Source organism: Euleptes europaea, chromosome 21 (genome assembly GCF_029931775.1).
Source record: "Euleptes europaea isolate rEulEur1 chromosome 21, rEulEur1.hap1, whole genome shotgun sequence".
In the NCBI taxonomy this organism is placed as follows: domain Eukaryota; kingdom Metazoa; phylum Chordata; class Lepidosauria; order Squamata; family Sphaerodactylidae; genus Euleptes; species Euleptes europaea.
The window spans coordinates 2259172-2276333 of record NC_079332.1 but is presented as its reverse complement, the minus strand read 5'-3'; the positions used below and the strand labels follow the sequence as shown (position 1 = coordinate 2276333).

At 49.4% G+C, this 17162-nt stretch overlaps 1 protein-coding gene across 1 annotated transcript in view; it reads left to right on the top strand.

Moving 5' to 3' along the window:
* Positions 1-17162, top strand: part of XYLT1 (xylosyltransferase 1) — a 165266-nt gene that overhangs the window by 23779 nt on the left and 124325 nt on the right. Inside the window, exon 2 of the mRNA XM_056866558.1 lies at positions 10935-11409. Within this exon, the coding sequence (XP_056722536.1) occupies positions 10935-11409 (475 nt within the window). The remainder of the gene's footprint in view (positions 1-10934; positions 11410-17162) is intronic.

Genomic DNA, 17162 nt, shown 5'->3' with positions numbered 1-17162 from the left:
CCAACTCTTCTTCTTCCTCTGCATAGTGATTCTGGTATTCCTTGGTGGTCTCCCATCCAAGGAATGGGAGACCACCACTTAGCTTCTGTGATCTGACACAATCAGGCTAGCCTGGGCCATCCAGGTCGGGGCAAGGCGCACCATTAGCAGAACAGATACGTGGAGTCCAACCCCTTGGTTCCGGTCTGCCTTGGTTTCATCGCTGTCTTGATAAATTGCCGGCTTCTTTTTATGCTATTATTACGCACATGCCATTTTTACACCATTGAAGCATAAATAACGTCGCCAAATGTAAACGCTTTTACGGGAGAGGAGTGCGAAGAAATAAATGTGCAAAAATAACAACTCACAAGTTTGTTTCTCGCAGGGGAGAACTGGCATGGGGGTATTCAAATTAACTCCAGCAAGCTGGTGAAACCCAGTCTCGTTCTCAGATTTTTTGCAGATAGGCGTCCCAGCACAAACAAGAACCAAATCAGCTTTGACAACCCCTTTTCCCCCAAACTGTGCTTGTAGATTTTTTTTTTAACCAGTGGGAGTTAATTAAGGAATATTAACTGACAGCTCATGAAGCTATACCTATGGAAAAGTAACTGTCCAGGGCCCATGCCTCCACCCCTTCACTTACCCTAGGGGACTGCAGCCCCCATGGCTAGGGAAGGCACCTGTCAGGTTGCAGCAGAACACAGCCTTGGCTGAGTCTACTCAGGAGTTAGCCAGCTTGAAGGGGCCCAGCCAGCTCCCAGCAGGTCTGATTATCTTAAAGGAGAGTGGGTGGGGCAGCCAGGTATTTAAAGAAGTTCAGGGGGATGCGCCACTGAGCTCATCACTCCAAGGCACATATCCATTGGCCCAGGGGCTTGTCCCTTCACATGGCTGGATTGGGGAGGGAGGATTGGCCTTCCCGTGGGGAAGCATTTAAAGGGCGTGCCTAGGTGCAGCCAAGGAGAAAGATAGGGTTGGCAGGTTCCTCTTTGCCACCAGTGGGAGGTTTTTTTGGGTGGAGCTTGAGGAGGATGGGGTTTGGGGCGGGACTTCAATGCCATAGAGTCCAATTGCCAAAGTGGCCATTTTCTCCAGGTGAACTGATCTCTATCGGCTGGAGATCAGTTGTAATAGCAGGCGATTTCCATCTAGTGCCTGGTGGTTGGCAACCCTAGGTTGGAAAGACTTTGCACTGCTTAAGTCTTTTGAGAGCACTGGCCAAACAATACCTGGCTAGGTGGACCAGTAGTATTACTTGGTATGATGCATCTCCATGTATGTTCCTATATATGTAACCCTTGCTCTGCAAACCTATATTAGTAAGCGCTGTATTAAATTTTGAGATCCTTGTGAGGTTATATAAGTACTGTACTTTTCTTGTACAGCTGAGTTCAACTGTTCATAATACATTTTAATAGTATATGATGATTCATAAAATTTGACCAATAGTATATGATGATGCATAAAAGGACCATTGCAGCCTTTTTCAGGAGAGAGGAGTTGAAATGGATCTTGCAGTTGACATGGTAAGTCCTTTTTGGCAATCCTTCAAAACTAAAGAAAAAGGCAAAATGTTTGAATTGGGGTGGGGTTCTCAAATACTGATACAAAAGGCTAAACAATTTCCCTTGTTACTGATGTCTGTATATGGTCATAGGTACCAGTATTTTGTTTTAGGGATTTTTTTTTGTGTGTTTGCTTCCCATTGAATATCTTCTTAAATTGCATACGGTACTAAACAAAGATGCCCCTTCAATGCTAGTGAAGGATGGGTTCTTGGCTGTTCTTCTGCTGCGCGACTGTGGGCAATAAAGTGAGGCATTTAAATGTTCATAAACATGCGTGTATTAAATAACGTCAAGTCTCTTCTGACTCATGGCGACCCTATGAATCAATGTCCTCCAAAACGTCCTATCTTTGACAGCCTTGCTCAGGTCTTGCAAACTGAGGGCTGTGGCTTCCTTTATTGAGTCCATCCATCTCTTGTTGGGTCTTCCTCTTTTCCTGCTGCATTTAAGTTTTCCTAGCATGACTGTCTTTTCCAGTGACTCATGGTTTCTCATAATGTGACCAAATTATGACAGCCTCAGTTTAGTCATTTTAGCTTCTAGGGACAGTTCAGGCTTGAATTGATCTAGAACCCACTTACTTATCATTTTGGCGGTCCACACAGTATCCGTAACACTTGCTTCCAACACCGCGTTTCAAAGGAGTCAACTTTCTTCCTGTCAGCTGTTTTTATAGTCCGGCTTTCACACTCATACATAGTAATAGGGAACATTGTGGGAGGGGCAGTGGCTCAGTGGTAGAGTATCTGCTTGGCGTGCAGAGGGTCCCAGGTTCAATCTCCAGCATCTCCAGTTAAAGGGACCAGGCAAGTAGGTGATGTGAAAGACCTCTGCCTGAGACCCTGGAGAGCTGCTGCCGGTCTGAGTAGACAATGCTGACTTCGATGGACCAAGGGTCTGGTTCAGTATTAGGCAGCTTCATGTGTTCATTGTGGCGTGAATTAACTTGATCTTGGTTGCTAGTGACGAATCTTGTCACTTAAGAAATATTTTCTAGCTCCTTCATGGCTGCTCTTCGCAGTCTCAATCTCCTTCTGATTTCTTGGCTGTAGTCTCCCTTTTGGTTGGTGTTGGAGCCAAGGAATAGAAGATCTTGAACAAATTCCTCATTGTCCACCTTAAAAGTTGAGTAATTCTCCAGTAGTCACTACTTTTTGTCTTTTTGAGTGGTGGTCCCTTCCTTTTGGAATGCCCTCTCCCTTGAGGCTCACCTGGTGCCTACCTTTAGGCACCGGGCTAAAACATTTCTCTTTGCACAGGATTTTACCCGAATGGCTCCGTCTTGTTTTTAAAACTGTTTTGTGGCTTGCTTCTGGCCCAAGCTAATAACATTTTAGGCTTCTTAATTGTTTGTTTTAATGCTGTTCTTATGCCTTGGCTTGTTAGGTTTTGTTGTGTTTCAGTTGAGCAGGTCTCTGGGGAGGTGGTAATATGCTTTTTCCCAATAACTAAAAAGACTGGAAATGTTTTGTGCATTTGAATGTTTGGTGTTTGACCTCTGCAACTGGTTTCCTTGAAGACCACCCTCTGAAAATAGTTATAGAAACTACTTTTTCCGCTTTAAAAATTATTATTTTTAAAAATTGAGTGAAGAAGCTGGTATGACTTTCAGCCTCTATTTGTGTCAGTGCTGGCTCACAAAGGAAGCCCGTCTCTCTATCTCTCCCCGTGCAGTCTAACCAACAGTCTGAAAACGTGTAATGCTTTGGATAACAATTTTTCAGACAAATTTAACACTAATTTTCTCAGGATGAAGATCAAGTAGCTTTCCATTCAGGAAGCACCTAGAAGGCAACTTGTTCGCATGAAGCTTACTGAAACAGAAGCGACAGAATGTCAATTTGCTTTGTAACAGCCTGCCATATCTGAGAATCAAATAAGCAATTACATCAGGCTAAATTGAATTTATTTCGGCATCCGATTTGTAGCTCACTTCTTGTTTTCATTTGATTTGAGATAAAATGCATCTCTGTCCATATAGTAAACACGTTGTTGTCATTATTGCTCAGTTAGCAGCTTAAAACTTTGACATTTTAAACATGGTCCTTAGACCAGTCTGTTCCAAGCCACATTTAGTTGCGAGATGAGGATGTCAATATCCACAAATTCCCAACTCTAATGCTGTGCAATGCAGTAGAACAAAGAGAAAGCCATGCGTAGATCTCTCATGCCTGATCAGTCACATGAGATGTGACCACAACTTTCCTCCTGGAATAAAAATACAAATAAAGTCTAAAAAAAAAGTCAGTACAAACTTTTTTTGGCCTGTCATAGTCTTTGGATGTTTATGTTCACTTATATATATGCTATCCACAATAAAAAAAAATCCCAAGAAACTGAACAACTTGCATAGGAACGGTCACATCTTAACCAGGAACAGATTCTTAGCTTCAAGTTAAAGGAAATACCAGATTACTCAACTCTAATCTGGAGAATCAGGTTCGATTCCCCACTCCTCCACATGCAGCCTGCTGGGTGGCCTTGTGCCAGTCACAGTTTTCACCGAACACTCTCAGCCCCACCTACCTCACAAGGTGCCTGTTGTGGTGGGGGGAAGGGCAGGTGATGGTAAGCTGCTTTGAGGCTCCTTAAGGTACAGAAAAGTGGAGTAAAAAAACCCACTCTTCTTCTTCAAAAGCTTATATCGCAAAAAAGCTTATATCGCAATGAACTGTTATTTCTCTAAGTAGCCAGGAGACTTTTGTTTTTATTGTGTTAACTGCAATAAACTGAGTTTACCCCTCTGGAATTGAAAGAATTTGATTTTTTTAATTCCTTGTGTCCTCTCCCACACCATTCTTCTCAAAATGCTTCTTTTAAGTATTTAATTTCTAGTAAAAGGAAGGCAGGATATGAATGGGGGGGGGGAATATGTATTTGCAGCATAAATAAACATGCCCTAGAGTGATTGCTCTACGCTCATAAAACAATTCCATTTCTAAGTCTCCGACACTAAATCTTATAGTATAAAACAAATTGTTCTTTTGAAAGGGGGGGGCGCTGAGGTTACAAATTGCTTCTGTATGAAAACAAACAGGCTATTTACTGAACATTATAATGCTCCCTTTTTAAGGTCAAATGCAAAAAATTTTGTGGGGGGGGGGGGACGAAATAGAACTGTTCAGATCCGCACAGATCCCTAAGCTGAAAACCCTTCCGTGAGATAAATGTGCAAAATTAAAGCGGAGTACGTGTATATATATATATAGTTTTATTTTTGGCCTTTCTTGGAGTTTATGACAAGTCATAAAGAGTCCAGGATTGTGCAATCCAAGATATCTAAGCTAGGGAGTCATTGCTGCATATACAGCTCTCCTGGGTTCTTCAGGTTTCTGTTTCCCACCAGTAGCAGCTTAAAAAAACCACAGAGAATCCATTTCAGAAAGTCCAAATATCAATCAAGTTTTATTTCGATACAGTTATCAGCTCTGAATAAAAATCAAAGTTAGGTTAAAATCATAAAATAAAATAAAATAGAGTTGATGATTCTGGAAAGGATGGTTTGAAAAAGAGGAGGAAAGATCTTCTATGAGGAAGGGTTTTCAACCAGCCGTTTACAAATCCCACGAGACCGGAGGCAGAATTTGACTACTTGAGTGGTTATCTCCCAAGAGGAGTCTGCTGAGAGAAGGGAAACTTTAGCTTCTTCCGATCTCCCAGGAAAGGATGACAATATGGGGAGAATGTCCTGCGATCTTATGTCGTTGTAGAAGGGACATCGCGGCAGAACACATCCTATTGTTTCCACTTTCTCTGTTTTGCACGGGTATAGTCGTTGGTGAAAGGGAGTACGGAGATACCTGCCTTCCAGGAGAGCTGAGGGAAGTCCAAATACAATTTTCTTGTAATGGCTTGAATGTGCGATGGCAAATGAGATTAAAATAGTTATTTTGAGCCACGCGTCTATGCAAACGAGGCTGAGAAAGCAACCTAAAAATTGCTCCTGTTTAATAGGCACTCCACCCTCGGGGCATAGTTAAACTAAGCAGGTGAGGTCTGTTCAGTGCTTGACTTGGGAAACCGCCTAGGAACATATGTACATAGACTTGCATTCCAGGATGGAAGAAATAGGGATCTCAGGACGTGTGGCAGAGTAGTAATTTTTGTTGGTGGTCAGCACAAGGGCTTTGTAGCAGATGTGCAATGGGAATTTTGTAGCTTCATGGTGAGACAGTAGCAGATGTGCAATGGGAATTTTGTAGCTTCATGGTGAGACAGTACGTGGGGCTGGAAGTATGACTCTAAACGTATACCAACAGATCAAGCTTGATAGCACATTCATTCAGAAGGTTGAAGAGACCATAATACCCGTTTTGTCCCCAATTGAAAGCACAATCAGTAGTTCCAGGGAGCCACAAGATGGTCCGGTGTGTTTAGCTTCAGATGTTTGTACAAGCGCAGTTACAAATGATTTACTATCTGCCAAACAAAGATGAAATTGCATGGATGGTTTTATTGAACTGCCAATTGCTTTTATACCATTCAGGAAATCCTCTCTCCTTCCTAAAAGAATAACCTGAAAACATACAATGATCGAATCCAAACAAAAGCAGCGTTTTCTTCAAATATACCATTTTGCACTGTGGCCAGAACTTCTTTGCCAAGAACTCTTCTACAACACCATGGGGAGAAAACTCGCTTGAGCAAAATCTTACTAAGATCGGTTTCATACCTTCTTGCTGATATCCAGGGAAACTTGCTTTGGAATAATAGCCAGCACTCTTAATTTTTGGTGATTGTCATTGTTTGATTTTTACCCTGCTCTTTCCCGACCAAAATCAGGCTCAGGATGGCTGACAACCCTTGAAATATACACCCTGTACAGACATTTAAAAACCTTACCAAATGTTAACATTCAAGACAGTGCCCCTATAAAACTAACAATAATAATAATAATAGGGAAAGCCATCGAGACGGGAGGAAAGAGGAAAAGGGAAAGAAGGGGGGAAGGGAAAAGGATTGCCAGGTCCCTCTTTCCCACCGGCATTTTGAGCAGAGCAGCCTGTTGGGCGCAAGAAGTTATTAGCTGAGTATTAATGATATTTTCATATATCTAAGAAGGAGCCTTGATTCCTTGCAAACGGAGAGCTGAAGAAGCCGCCCTGGCGGCGGTGAAAACACAAGCATCCGGATGGCGTTCCTCCTCCCGGCGTCTGTTACTCTTCCCGCCTCCTGTGGGAACTAAGAGATATAAACTTTTTTGAGTCTTTTAGACCATACCAGAGTTCTTTCATATTGATTACTGTTGGTTTTTGTATATAGCAGTTCGTTGACACTCGTGTAGTTTTGACCACCACTGTTTTGTAGTCTATCCGTTCTTTGCATCTTTGCCTAGTTTCCTTGATACGTGTTTGCATGTTCATTGTCTCACTTGCCAATATATGTTTTTGCAGTTACTTGAGAGCCTTGTACTATTTTTATCTCAGCTTGTCTATATTAGTACTTGTGCAACTTTGCTTCAGCCACCTTGAGGTTGGCAACCGTAAGGAGAAGGGTTAGGCCTGGTGGACTATCTCAGTCTTACAGGGCCTGGGTCTCCTGCCACCATAGTGCTCCAATAAACCAGAAACACATCAGCAGAACTGAGAGATGGTGAAGTGTAGTCCACTAGAACCCAGGCCTGCAAATAATTTTGCTGCTGTATTTTGAACCAACTGGACCGTCTTCAAAGGTAGCGCCTTAAAAAGCTTCACTGAGTATTCCCACAGTTGGAAACGGACCTCTCCCTATATTTCTACCCTTCTTCAAACAGTTCAATCGCTCGGGGAAACGCTTGGCTCACCCCACCCTCGTCTTCGGCTGGGGTGAAGATTAATCCCTTCGGCGATGCTGTATGTACCCTTTTTGCATGAGGCAACAGATGGTTTCCAGGATCTGTCTGCTGTCTCGGCACTGCTTCTGAAAACCGTCTGGTGCGTCCTCCGACGTCAAACGTTCAGTAGAGTTGCGTAGACCAGTCAGTTCCTGCATCTGAAATCAAGGTTGTTTATCAGAAAGGTGGATGAGGGAAGCGGGGGGGGGGGGGGGACCGCAGCCAGCGTCTGCTGTGTGTGCGCTGAATGATAATATGTTTTTACTGTGTCTTATTATCGACCGACAAATAAGACTGCTGCTAAAAAGACCCGCACAAGGTCCGTTGCAATAAGAAGACTGAGGGTGATTACGGACCATTTAAAAAACAGTTTTTAAAAAGATTAATGCTGTATAATATTGCATGTCTTGCTATCGTGTCTTGGACGATTCTTTTTGCTTTTCAAAGGATGGGTATGAAAGAGAGGCGTCCGAAAGCATGCAGGGTTAAAAGGATTAATCCCCTCTACTCCCGCCGTACAGCCCTGATGTGCATTAGAGCCCCGGGTGAGTGCATAGTGCCCTTAAAATGCACTCAGAACCTGTGGTAATGGATCTCTTAGTGCTCTCCAATGTGGTACCCGTGGGTGCTGTGGCACCTACTGACCCCTTTTCTGGCACCCGCAAAGTGTTTTTTAGGAAGCAGGCGGGGCCTGGTAGGGCTTTTGTCCAGCAGGGATTCTTATTGACTATTGGAGATTTGATCGGCTGTGCAGATGTATTGCCAATAAATTTATCATGTGAGAAGGAGAAAAAAAAAGTTTGTTTCACCCCCTGACAGAAGGTGTGACATCTCTTTGCCTTTCCCCGAAACGAAAAAGTCCCAAATGTTAGCTGTTCCTTACAGGGAAGGCACTCTGCGTCCTAACCTTTGGACCTACAAGGTGGGATATTTTCACTGGCTGTTTTGCCTAAGTGGTTGTCTGTTTTGCAGCTTTTAGGACCAGTAAACAGTGCCTAAATAGCATCCAAGAGCCAACATGGTGTAGTGGTTAACGTGTCGGACTAGGACCTGGGAAACCCAGGTTCGAATCCCCACTGGCGCCAAGGAAGCTTGCTGGGTGGCCTTGGGCCAGTCACGCACTCTCAGCCTCGACCCCGGCTAGCATTTGGATGGAAGACCTCCAAGGAACACCAGCCGTGTGATACGGAGGCACCAGGGGTCGCCATAAGTCAGCTGTGACTTGACGGCGAAAAGAAAAAGCACCCAGATTGGGAATTGTGTGAAAGGTCAGAGGATGCCCGTTCTTCAAAGAACAAAATCAAAACACAGCATCCATTCTTCATCACAAGCATGCTTAAGAGCTTAGGTCAACCTGTCTGTGCTCTCTGGAGAGCAAATTATGATCTCATCCCGTAACCATCCTGCATTTGACCACCTATTTATTTTTCAGTTGGGATCACAGGTGACAAACAAGTTGTCTGAACTGCCCTGGCGTGTTTTATGTCAAAGTCCCCTCAGGGACGTTTGCAGCGGTGGTTCCAAATCATGGCATAATCTCACAGTGAATGGTTAAGATAACGCATTCACAGGCTGCACAGTGTATTCTAAGGGTATTGCACCCAATGGCACTTGGTACCTCTGCTTTTAGAAAGTACCAGGTCAGAATCGCCACATCCATACAGCCTTCAGGGCTTTGGTGAGATCCTATATTCATCCGTTCACTGGCGTGCTCTCTCTCTTGCTGTTATACCAGGATAACATCTAGTCTGTTATCATCTAGTCTAACCCCCTGCACAATGCAGGAAACTCAGCTCCACCCCACACCTCCAGTGACCCCTCCTCCACGCCCAGAAGGTGGCCAAGATGCCCTCCCTCTGATAATCTGCCTAAGGTCATAGAATCACAGTGTTGGGAGGGACCACCTGGGCCATCTAGTCCATCCCCCTGCACAAGGCAGGAAATCCACAACTACCTCCCCCACAACACCCCCAGCGACCCCTCCTTCATGCCCAGAAGATGCCCAAGACGCCCTCCCTCTCATTATCCCCGTAAGGTCATGGAATCACAGTGTTGGGAGGGCCCACCAGGGTCATCTAGTCCCACCCCTTGCACAAGGCAGGAAATCCACAACCACCTCCCCCCCAACACCCCCAGCGACCCCTCCTCCACGCCCAGGAGATGCCCACGACGCCCTCCCGCTCCCCATCCCCTTAAGGTCATCGAATTGCAGCGTTGGGAGGGTCCATCAGGGTCATCTAGTCCCACCCCTTGCACAAGGCAGGACATGCACAAGCACCTCCCCCCCACACGCCCTGGCGACCCCTCCTCCATGCCCAGGAGATGCCCAAGGTGCCCTCCCGCTCCCCATCCCCTTAAGGTCATGGAATTGCAGTGTAGGGAGGGACCCCCAGGTCATCCAGTCCCGCCCCCTTGCACAAGGCAGGACATGGCCAAGCACCTCCCCCCACATGCCCCGGTGACCCCTACTCCATGCCCAGAAGATGCCCAAGGCTCCCCATCCTCTTAAGGTCATGGAATCACAGTGTCGGGAGGGCCCACCAGGGTCATCTAGTCCCACCCCTTGCACAAGGCAGGAAATCCACCACCACCTCCCCCCCCAACACCCCCAGCGACCCCTCCTCCACGCCCAGGAGATGCCCAAGGTGCCCTCCTGCTCCCCATCCCCTTAAGGTCATGGAATTGCAGTGTAGGGAGGGACCCCCAGGTCATCCAGTCCCACCCCCTTGCACAAGGCAGGACATGAACAAGCACCTCCCCCCACATGCCCCGGCGACCCCTACTCCATGCCCAGAAGATGCCCAAGGCTCCCCATCCCCTTAAGGTCATGGAATCACAGTGTTGGGAGGGACCACCAGGGTCATCTAGTCCCACCCCTTGCACAAGGCAGGACATCCACCACCACCTCCCCCCCCCACACGCCCCGGCGACCCCTCCTCCACGCCCAGGAGATGCCCAGGGCACCCTCCCTCTCATCACCCCCTTAAGGTCATGGAATCGCAGTGTTGGGAGGGACCACCAGGGTCATCTAGTCCCACCCCCTTGCACAAGGCAGGACATGCACAACCACCTCCCCCCAACACCCCCAGCGACCCCTCCTCCACGCCCAGGAGATGCCCAGGGCGCCCTCCCTCTCATCACCCCCTTAAGGTCATGGAATCGCAGTGTCGGGAGGGACCCCCAGGTCATCCAGTCCCGCCCCCTTGCACAAGGCAGGACATCCACCACCTCCCCCCCCCAACACCCCCGGCGACCCCTCCTCCACGCCCAGGAGATGCCGCAGAAGCTGCCCAGGGCGCCCTCCCTCGCATCACCCCCGTAGGGTCCCAGGTTGGGCTTCTCCGGAGGCGGCCCGGCGCCTGCATCCGCGCGCGGGCGGGCGGGCGGGCGGTCGGTGGGTCGGTGGGCGTGAGGCCGGGAGGGAGGGAGGGAGGGAGGGGGGCGAGGAGGAGGCAGAGGCGGGGCCAGGCGCGCCCCTCCCCGCCGCCCGCCCCCTCCCTCCCTCCCTCCCCCCCCGTCTGTGGCGGCGGGCCCCCGTCTCCTCTCCTCTCCTCTCCTCTCCTTTGCAGGCGCGCCCTGGAGCCGGAGCGCGGTGCCAAAGCATCCCCGGCGGCTGCGGCGGCGTCGGGGGTCCGGGGGGCGATGGCGGCGTCCGGGGCGTCGGAGGGGGTCTCCGGGGGGCCGGGGCCGTGGGCTCGCCGGCTGGCGCGCCGCTCGCCCTGGGCGCTGGCCCTGAGCCTCCTGCTCCTGCTCCTGCTGCAGACGCTGGTGGGCTGGAGCCTCAGCAGCCTCGACGCCGCCGACGGGCGGCCCGGCAAGCGCCAGCCGCGCGGGGGGGGGGGCCGCCGCTGGACGCCGGGAGCCCCCTCCCCACCACCGGCACCCCCAGCCCCGGCAGCCCCGGCGGCGCGACGGAGCGGCGGTAAGGCTCCCCCCGGGCTCCGCGCGCCTCCGGGTCGCGCTCTCCCCAGGCGCCTTTCCCCCCCATCCCGACCCTCGGGTCTCCGCACGGGGGTCCTTGTAGGGGATCCGGGCTGCGTGACCGTGGGCTGGGGTTGGTCTTTCCTGCATGCAGGGGGGTTTGTTTGGGGCGCTCGGATGGGGGGCCTCGACCGAGCGGCACACCCAGGGCCACACCTCGCAGGCGCAAGGGACCACCATGGATGGGGAAGGAAAGGTACCCTTTGCAGGCGGAGACAGCTCTGCTGTCTTTTGGGATTTTTTTTTGGGGGGGGGGGTAGTAGAGAAAGCCCCGACCTGGATGGCCCAGGCTGGCCTGATCTCGTCAGACCTCAGGAGCGAAGCAGGGTCGGCCCTGGTTAGTACTCAGATGGGAGACCCCCGAGGAAGACCAGGGTTGCCGTGCAGAGGAAGGCGCCGGCACACCACCTCTGCTAGTCTCTTGCAAGGAAAACCCCAAAAAGGGGTCGCCATAAGTCGGCTGCGACTTGACGGCACTTTACACACACACACACACACACACACACATGGTAGAAAAGGGCAAGAGTCCAGTAGCACCTTAAAAACTAACAAGAATATTTTCTGGCGGGGTGTGAGCTTTCATGAGCCGCCGCTCACTTGTTCAGATACAGCTAGGAGGTGAATCCATCTGTCTTGAAGTAGAGGAGAGTGAATTCAGACAAGCATTCATATCTAATGTTAACAGTATGTCCATGTGAATAGCAGGCGTGATGGGATTAGGTGTGGCATGCAGAAGAGTCTGTGATGCCCAGGGGAGAGATGGGTGCGCAGAAATCAGCCTTGGTCATGAGCCATGAATGCAAGGTCTTTATTCAGCCCAGGTACATGCATTGACTTTAGTTTGAATATCAACTGTAATTCAGCCGTTTCTCTTTCCAATCTCCCTTTGCAATTCCTTTGTAAGAGAACTGCTACTCTTAAATCTGCAACAGAATGTCCTGGAAGGCTGAAATGTTCTCCCACTGTTTTTTGAATATTGTGGTTTCTGATGTCAGACTTATGTCCATTTAATCTTTGTCTAAGAGACTGACCTGTTTGTCCAATGTAGATTGTGGAAGGGCATTGCTGGCATGTGATGGCATTTTTTGGGGGGGGGGTGATGCATCATCATCATCATCATCATGAAAAACTAAGAGAAATTTAGGGCTGAGGTGCGAGACAGGAGCTCTGGGACGCCAACCCCAGAAGTCCTCAGAAGCAGGATGGGGGCAGCATCACTGCCCCCCGCCCATGTGTGTGTTGAATCCGTCCATTTGCTTCCTCGGAGATGCCCCTAACAGCACTTGAAGCCCAGGTGGATGTGTGTGGGGGAAGCAGCATGCTATAGGTACCTGTCTCTTCCCCTTGCAAGGGCTCAAAATAGGGGCGTGCGTGTTCAGTGCCGTCAAGTCGCTTCGGACTTACGGCGACCCTATGAATCAGTGCCCTCCAAAATGTCCTGTCCTTAACAGCCTTGCTCAGGTCTTGCAAATTGAAGGCCGGGGCTTCCTTTATGGAGTCCATCCATCTCTTGCCGGGTCTTCCTCTTTTCCTGCTGCCTCCCGCTTTTCCTAGCGTTATTGTCTTTTCCAGTGACTCGTCTTCTCGTAACGATAGCCTCAAGGTAGGAAGGCTCTTTTCTGATCTGGGAATTATTAAAGTCTTCCATTCCACACAGCTCTGATGTACGATTTGGCCCTTTCGGTCTCTTCGTGCATTGCGATGTTCCCGCGGAGCTTCGGTAAGGACTCCCTGCTTGAGCACGAGTTTAGGATTTATTTATTTTTGCTCAGGTCGTGTCAGTGATGTATCAGGCAGGTGATGGACCGAGAGGATCTCCTGTAAAAGGCACTCTAGAAATGTTGTAAGAGGCTTTTTCATTAGAAAACCGGCTCCCGCCGAAGTAGGAAGCCGGCCAGGGTTTATTGCTCAACAGTGGGGTTTTTTTAAGAGCTTGGATCTGGCCGTGCCTCTGTAATGTCTCTCCTGCGTCTGGCTGGCTTGGCTTTTCGACGCTTATTCTGCTTGCTACACACTAAGGAGGTCTTATGCTTGTTCTTGTTCTGGGAGTTGTTGGCGGTTAAGGTCTCAAGAGGGACGAACCACGAGTCTAAAGATCGGACCCCTTGCTTCCTTCTTTAAAGGGTCACGTATGGGATTTATAGCTGCTGGAATGGAGACTGGTCATGGACATCCTAGAAATCTTAGGGGGCACTTCAGTTGAGCCAAAGCTCCAAACTGATCTGACTTCAGTCACGGAGGGGAGGGGCTGTGGCTCAGTGGTAGAGCATCTGTTTGGCATGCAGAAGGTCCCAGGTTCAATCCCCGGCATCTCCAGTTAAAGGGACTAGGCAAGGAGATGATGTGAAAGACCCTTCTCTGCCTGAGACCCTGGAGAGCCGCTGCCGGTCTGAGTAACAATACTGACTTTGATGGACTGAGGGTCTGATGATTCAGTATAAAATCTGTGCTGCCTACCGGAAGCCCAGCTGAGCAAAAGCCCCACCTCTCCCATCTATTTGGAATCTATGGCTTTGTGAAAACACTTGGTGGCCGCCAGAAAAAGGTTGGGGACCTCTGCGCTAATCTGACAGTTCTGTCCTTTGCCTGGGTGTTTTTTGTGGAAAATGTTTCATAGCTTGAAGTTGGTGCTTGTGCAAAGTTGGTGCTTGTATCTCTCGATGGGTGGTGGAGACCAATGGTGCAGCCGCATTTCCCGCTTTGCTGCCCGTGCCAATCAAGTGGCCGAGGCTCGAGTCCCTCAGAACAGGGGTCCTGTGATGGACAGGAGAAGGCTGGGGTGCTGAAGAAAGGTAACTGGGGTTCTGGTCCCCACTTACGTCACAATCAGACTGTCTTCATGGCTTAATTTCCAAAACAATCCCTTTGTTCAGCGAGGTCTGGCTGTGCCTGGTAACAGCTTGAAACCCTAGATGTTGGCAGGAACGCAGCCAGGAGATACGCTCTGTCCATGATCAGTATCCTTATTATTTCATCTGCTCCAGCATCGGTTGGCCTTGGGGTGGAGCGACTGCCTTACGTGCGGAAGGATTCACTCTCCACCGTTTTCGGTTACATCCTGGGTTTCGCAGAGGGCCTTGGCCTTTGTAGGGCCACTGAGGGCCAGAGAAGATAATACGGAGCTAGGTGGACCGCCTTTGTACAAGGCAGCTTCTAACGTTAAAGATTTATTAGACCACAGGAACTTTCCATCTGTGGCTCTTCTGGGAAGTATTCAGCATAGTCTCACTGCCTGAGATAGGAATAGTCGCCTGACGAAGGGCCAAGAATCCCAGAACTCATTGGGGATCTGCAAAATCTTGTGGTCTAGTCAATTTTCTCTAGTCTGCCCTGCCTCTGTGGCTTGAAGAAGAAGAAGAGTTGGTTTTTATAGGCTGACTTTCTCTACCTCTTAAGGGAGAGTGAAACCGGCTTACAATCACCTTCCCCTCCCCACAACAGACACACTGGGAGGTAGATGGGGCCGAGAGAGCCCTAAGAGAGCTGTGACTAGCCCAAGGTCACCCAGCTGGCTTCGCGTGGAGGAGTGGGGAAACCAACCCGGTTCTCCAGATTAGCCTCCGCTGCTCATGTGGAGGAGTGGGGGATCAAATAAAGGACTCCAGATCAGAGTCCGCCGCTCCAGACCACCACTACACCACTCTGGCTCTCTTGGTTTGGTGCCCTCTTCCTTTGCTGTGGGTCAGGGCTGAACCATTAAGACTGAAAACGTGTTCAGGAAATGAATCCCGGCTCCCATTACACGCTGGCTGTCTTGGAGGGTAGATTTGAGCTTGGTAGAGGTAAAGGATCCTGTGACGTGTTTCTGATGCAGCTCTGCATCCGCAATAATGGCGTGTGTTAGTTTAATGTTGAACACTTATTTTTCAGTGCCTTCCTCCATTACCGTCCTTGGGCAGTTGCCCACCTGTCTTGCAGGTACAGGAACCCCTGGGAGCCCTTATCTTTTCCTTCGTTTACCTGTCTCCCAGCTTGCATTTGGTGGCCGGAGGCCCTGGTTTTGTGTTGCACTTCTCTTCGGCTGTCTGCATCTCTCCTCTTTGACACAGGCAGGTTCTGCGCGTGCTGTTCATGTGTGAACCCTTGGCCCGCTGGAGGTAGCCCCGGCTGGCTTTCCAGCACAAGGGCTTGTAGCCACCGTGGTGTAGTGGTTAAGAGCGGTGGTTTGGAGCAGTGGACTCTGATCTGGAGAACTGGGTTGGTTTCCCCACTTTTGCACATGAAGCCAGCTGGGTGACCTTGGGCTAGTCACAGCTCCCTCAGCTCCACCCACCTCACAGGGTGTCCCTTGTGGGGAGGGGAAGGGAAGGTAATTGTAAGCCGGTTTGATTCTGCCTTAAGTGGTAGAGAAAGTCGGCATATAAAAGCCAACTCTTCTTCTTTCAGCTGCCTGTCTCTCCTTCTGCCTCGGCTGATCTCTTCCAGACTCCTTTGGCACCAAAGCTTGTTGGGGCGGGCGGGGAGAGAAGGAGAGAGCAAAACTACGTGGAGCTTTCTCCCTCCGAGGGACTGTTGTGCCGCTGCCTTCCTTAAAGAATCCTCCTCCCTACAGAGAGTAGACGATCAGCAGGGGAGCTAGTTAGAAAATGGCAACAGAGGAAAGCACTTTAATGGGGTTGTCTATTATTAGTCGTTCTCTTTGGAGGCTTAATTATTTTGGAATGCATCAGTTGCTGAATCCTTCAAATTTCCCCACACGTCTAGGGTGTTTTTCCCTCTCCGAATGTTTGCATAAGACTTTAAACCCACGGTGGGTGGGTGTGCCTGACGTGCAAAAATGATTGATGTTGCTGACATTTCTCTACGCAGCTGTCCCTTGAAGGGTACGGTGGCTCCTGGTGAAAAGGAGAACAGCATTGCCGCGGCTTTAAACCTTGGCAAGAGATTCTCTCATTTGTCTTTGGTTCTTAAATGAGCTGCTGTCTTGTTGAACGGTGGGACGGGAAGAGGCTGTGTTGAAAAAAGGCAGGGAGCCTGTGTGAGTCGAAGCGAGCGTCTTGGTGCACAAGTCGATTTGGATGCGGCTCAGAGAGAGTTGTACGTCTGCTTTACTCCGCTCTGGTTACACCTCACCTAGAGTAACTGTGTTCAGTTTTGGGCACCACCATTTAAGAAAGATGTAGACAAGATGTCCAGAGGAGGGCAACAAAGATGGTGAGGGGTCTGGAGACCAAGTCCTGTGAGGAAAGGTTGAAGGAGCTGGGGATGTTTAGCCTGAAGAGGAGAAGACTGAGAGGGGATATGAGAACCACCTTCAAGTCCTTGAAGGGCTGTCATATAGAGGAAGGTGCCGAGTTGTTTTCTGTTGCCCGAGGAGGTCGGACCAGAACCAACGGGTTGAAATTAAATCAAATAAGTTTCCGTCTAGGCATTAGGAAGGATTTCCTAACAGTTAGAGCGGTTCCTCAGTGGAACAGGCTTCCTCGGGAGGTGGTGAGCTCTCCTTCCCTGGAGGTTTTTAAGAAGAGATTAGATGGCCATCTGTCAGCAATGCTGATTCTGTGACCTTAGAGGGAGGGCATCCTGGCCATCTTCTGGTCACTGGGTGTGTGTGTGTGGGGGAGGTAGTTGTGAATTTCCTGCATTATGCAGGGGGTTGGACTAGATAACCCTTGTGGTCCCTTCCAACTCTATTATGATTCTATGATCCTATGATTCTAGGTACATTCAGGGACTTTTGACTCTTCTGCACCGAACGGGCTTGTTTTGTTCACAAGCTATTATGTTGCTCGCCTTGTTCAGTCAGTGTGTTACTAGTTCTTGCTGCAAAGTCTGTGGCACGTGAAATGCAATGTCTTTTTCCTGGTTGAAGATGA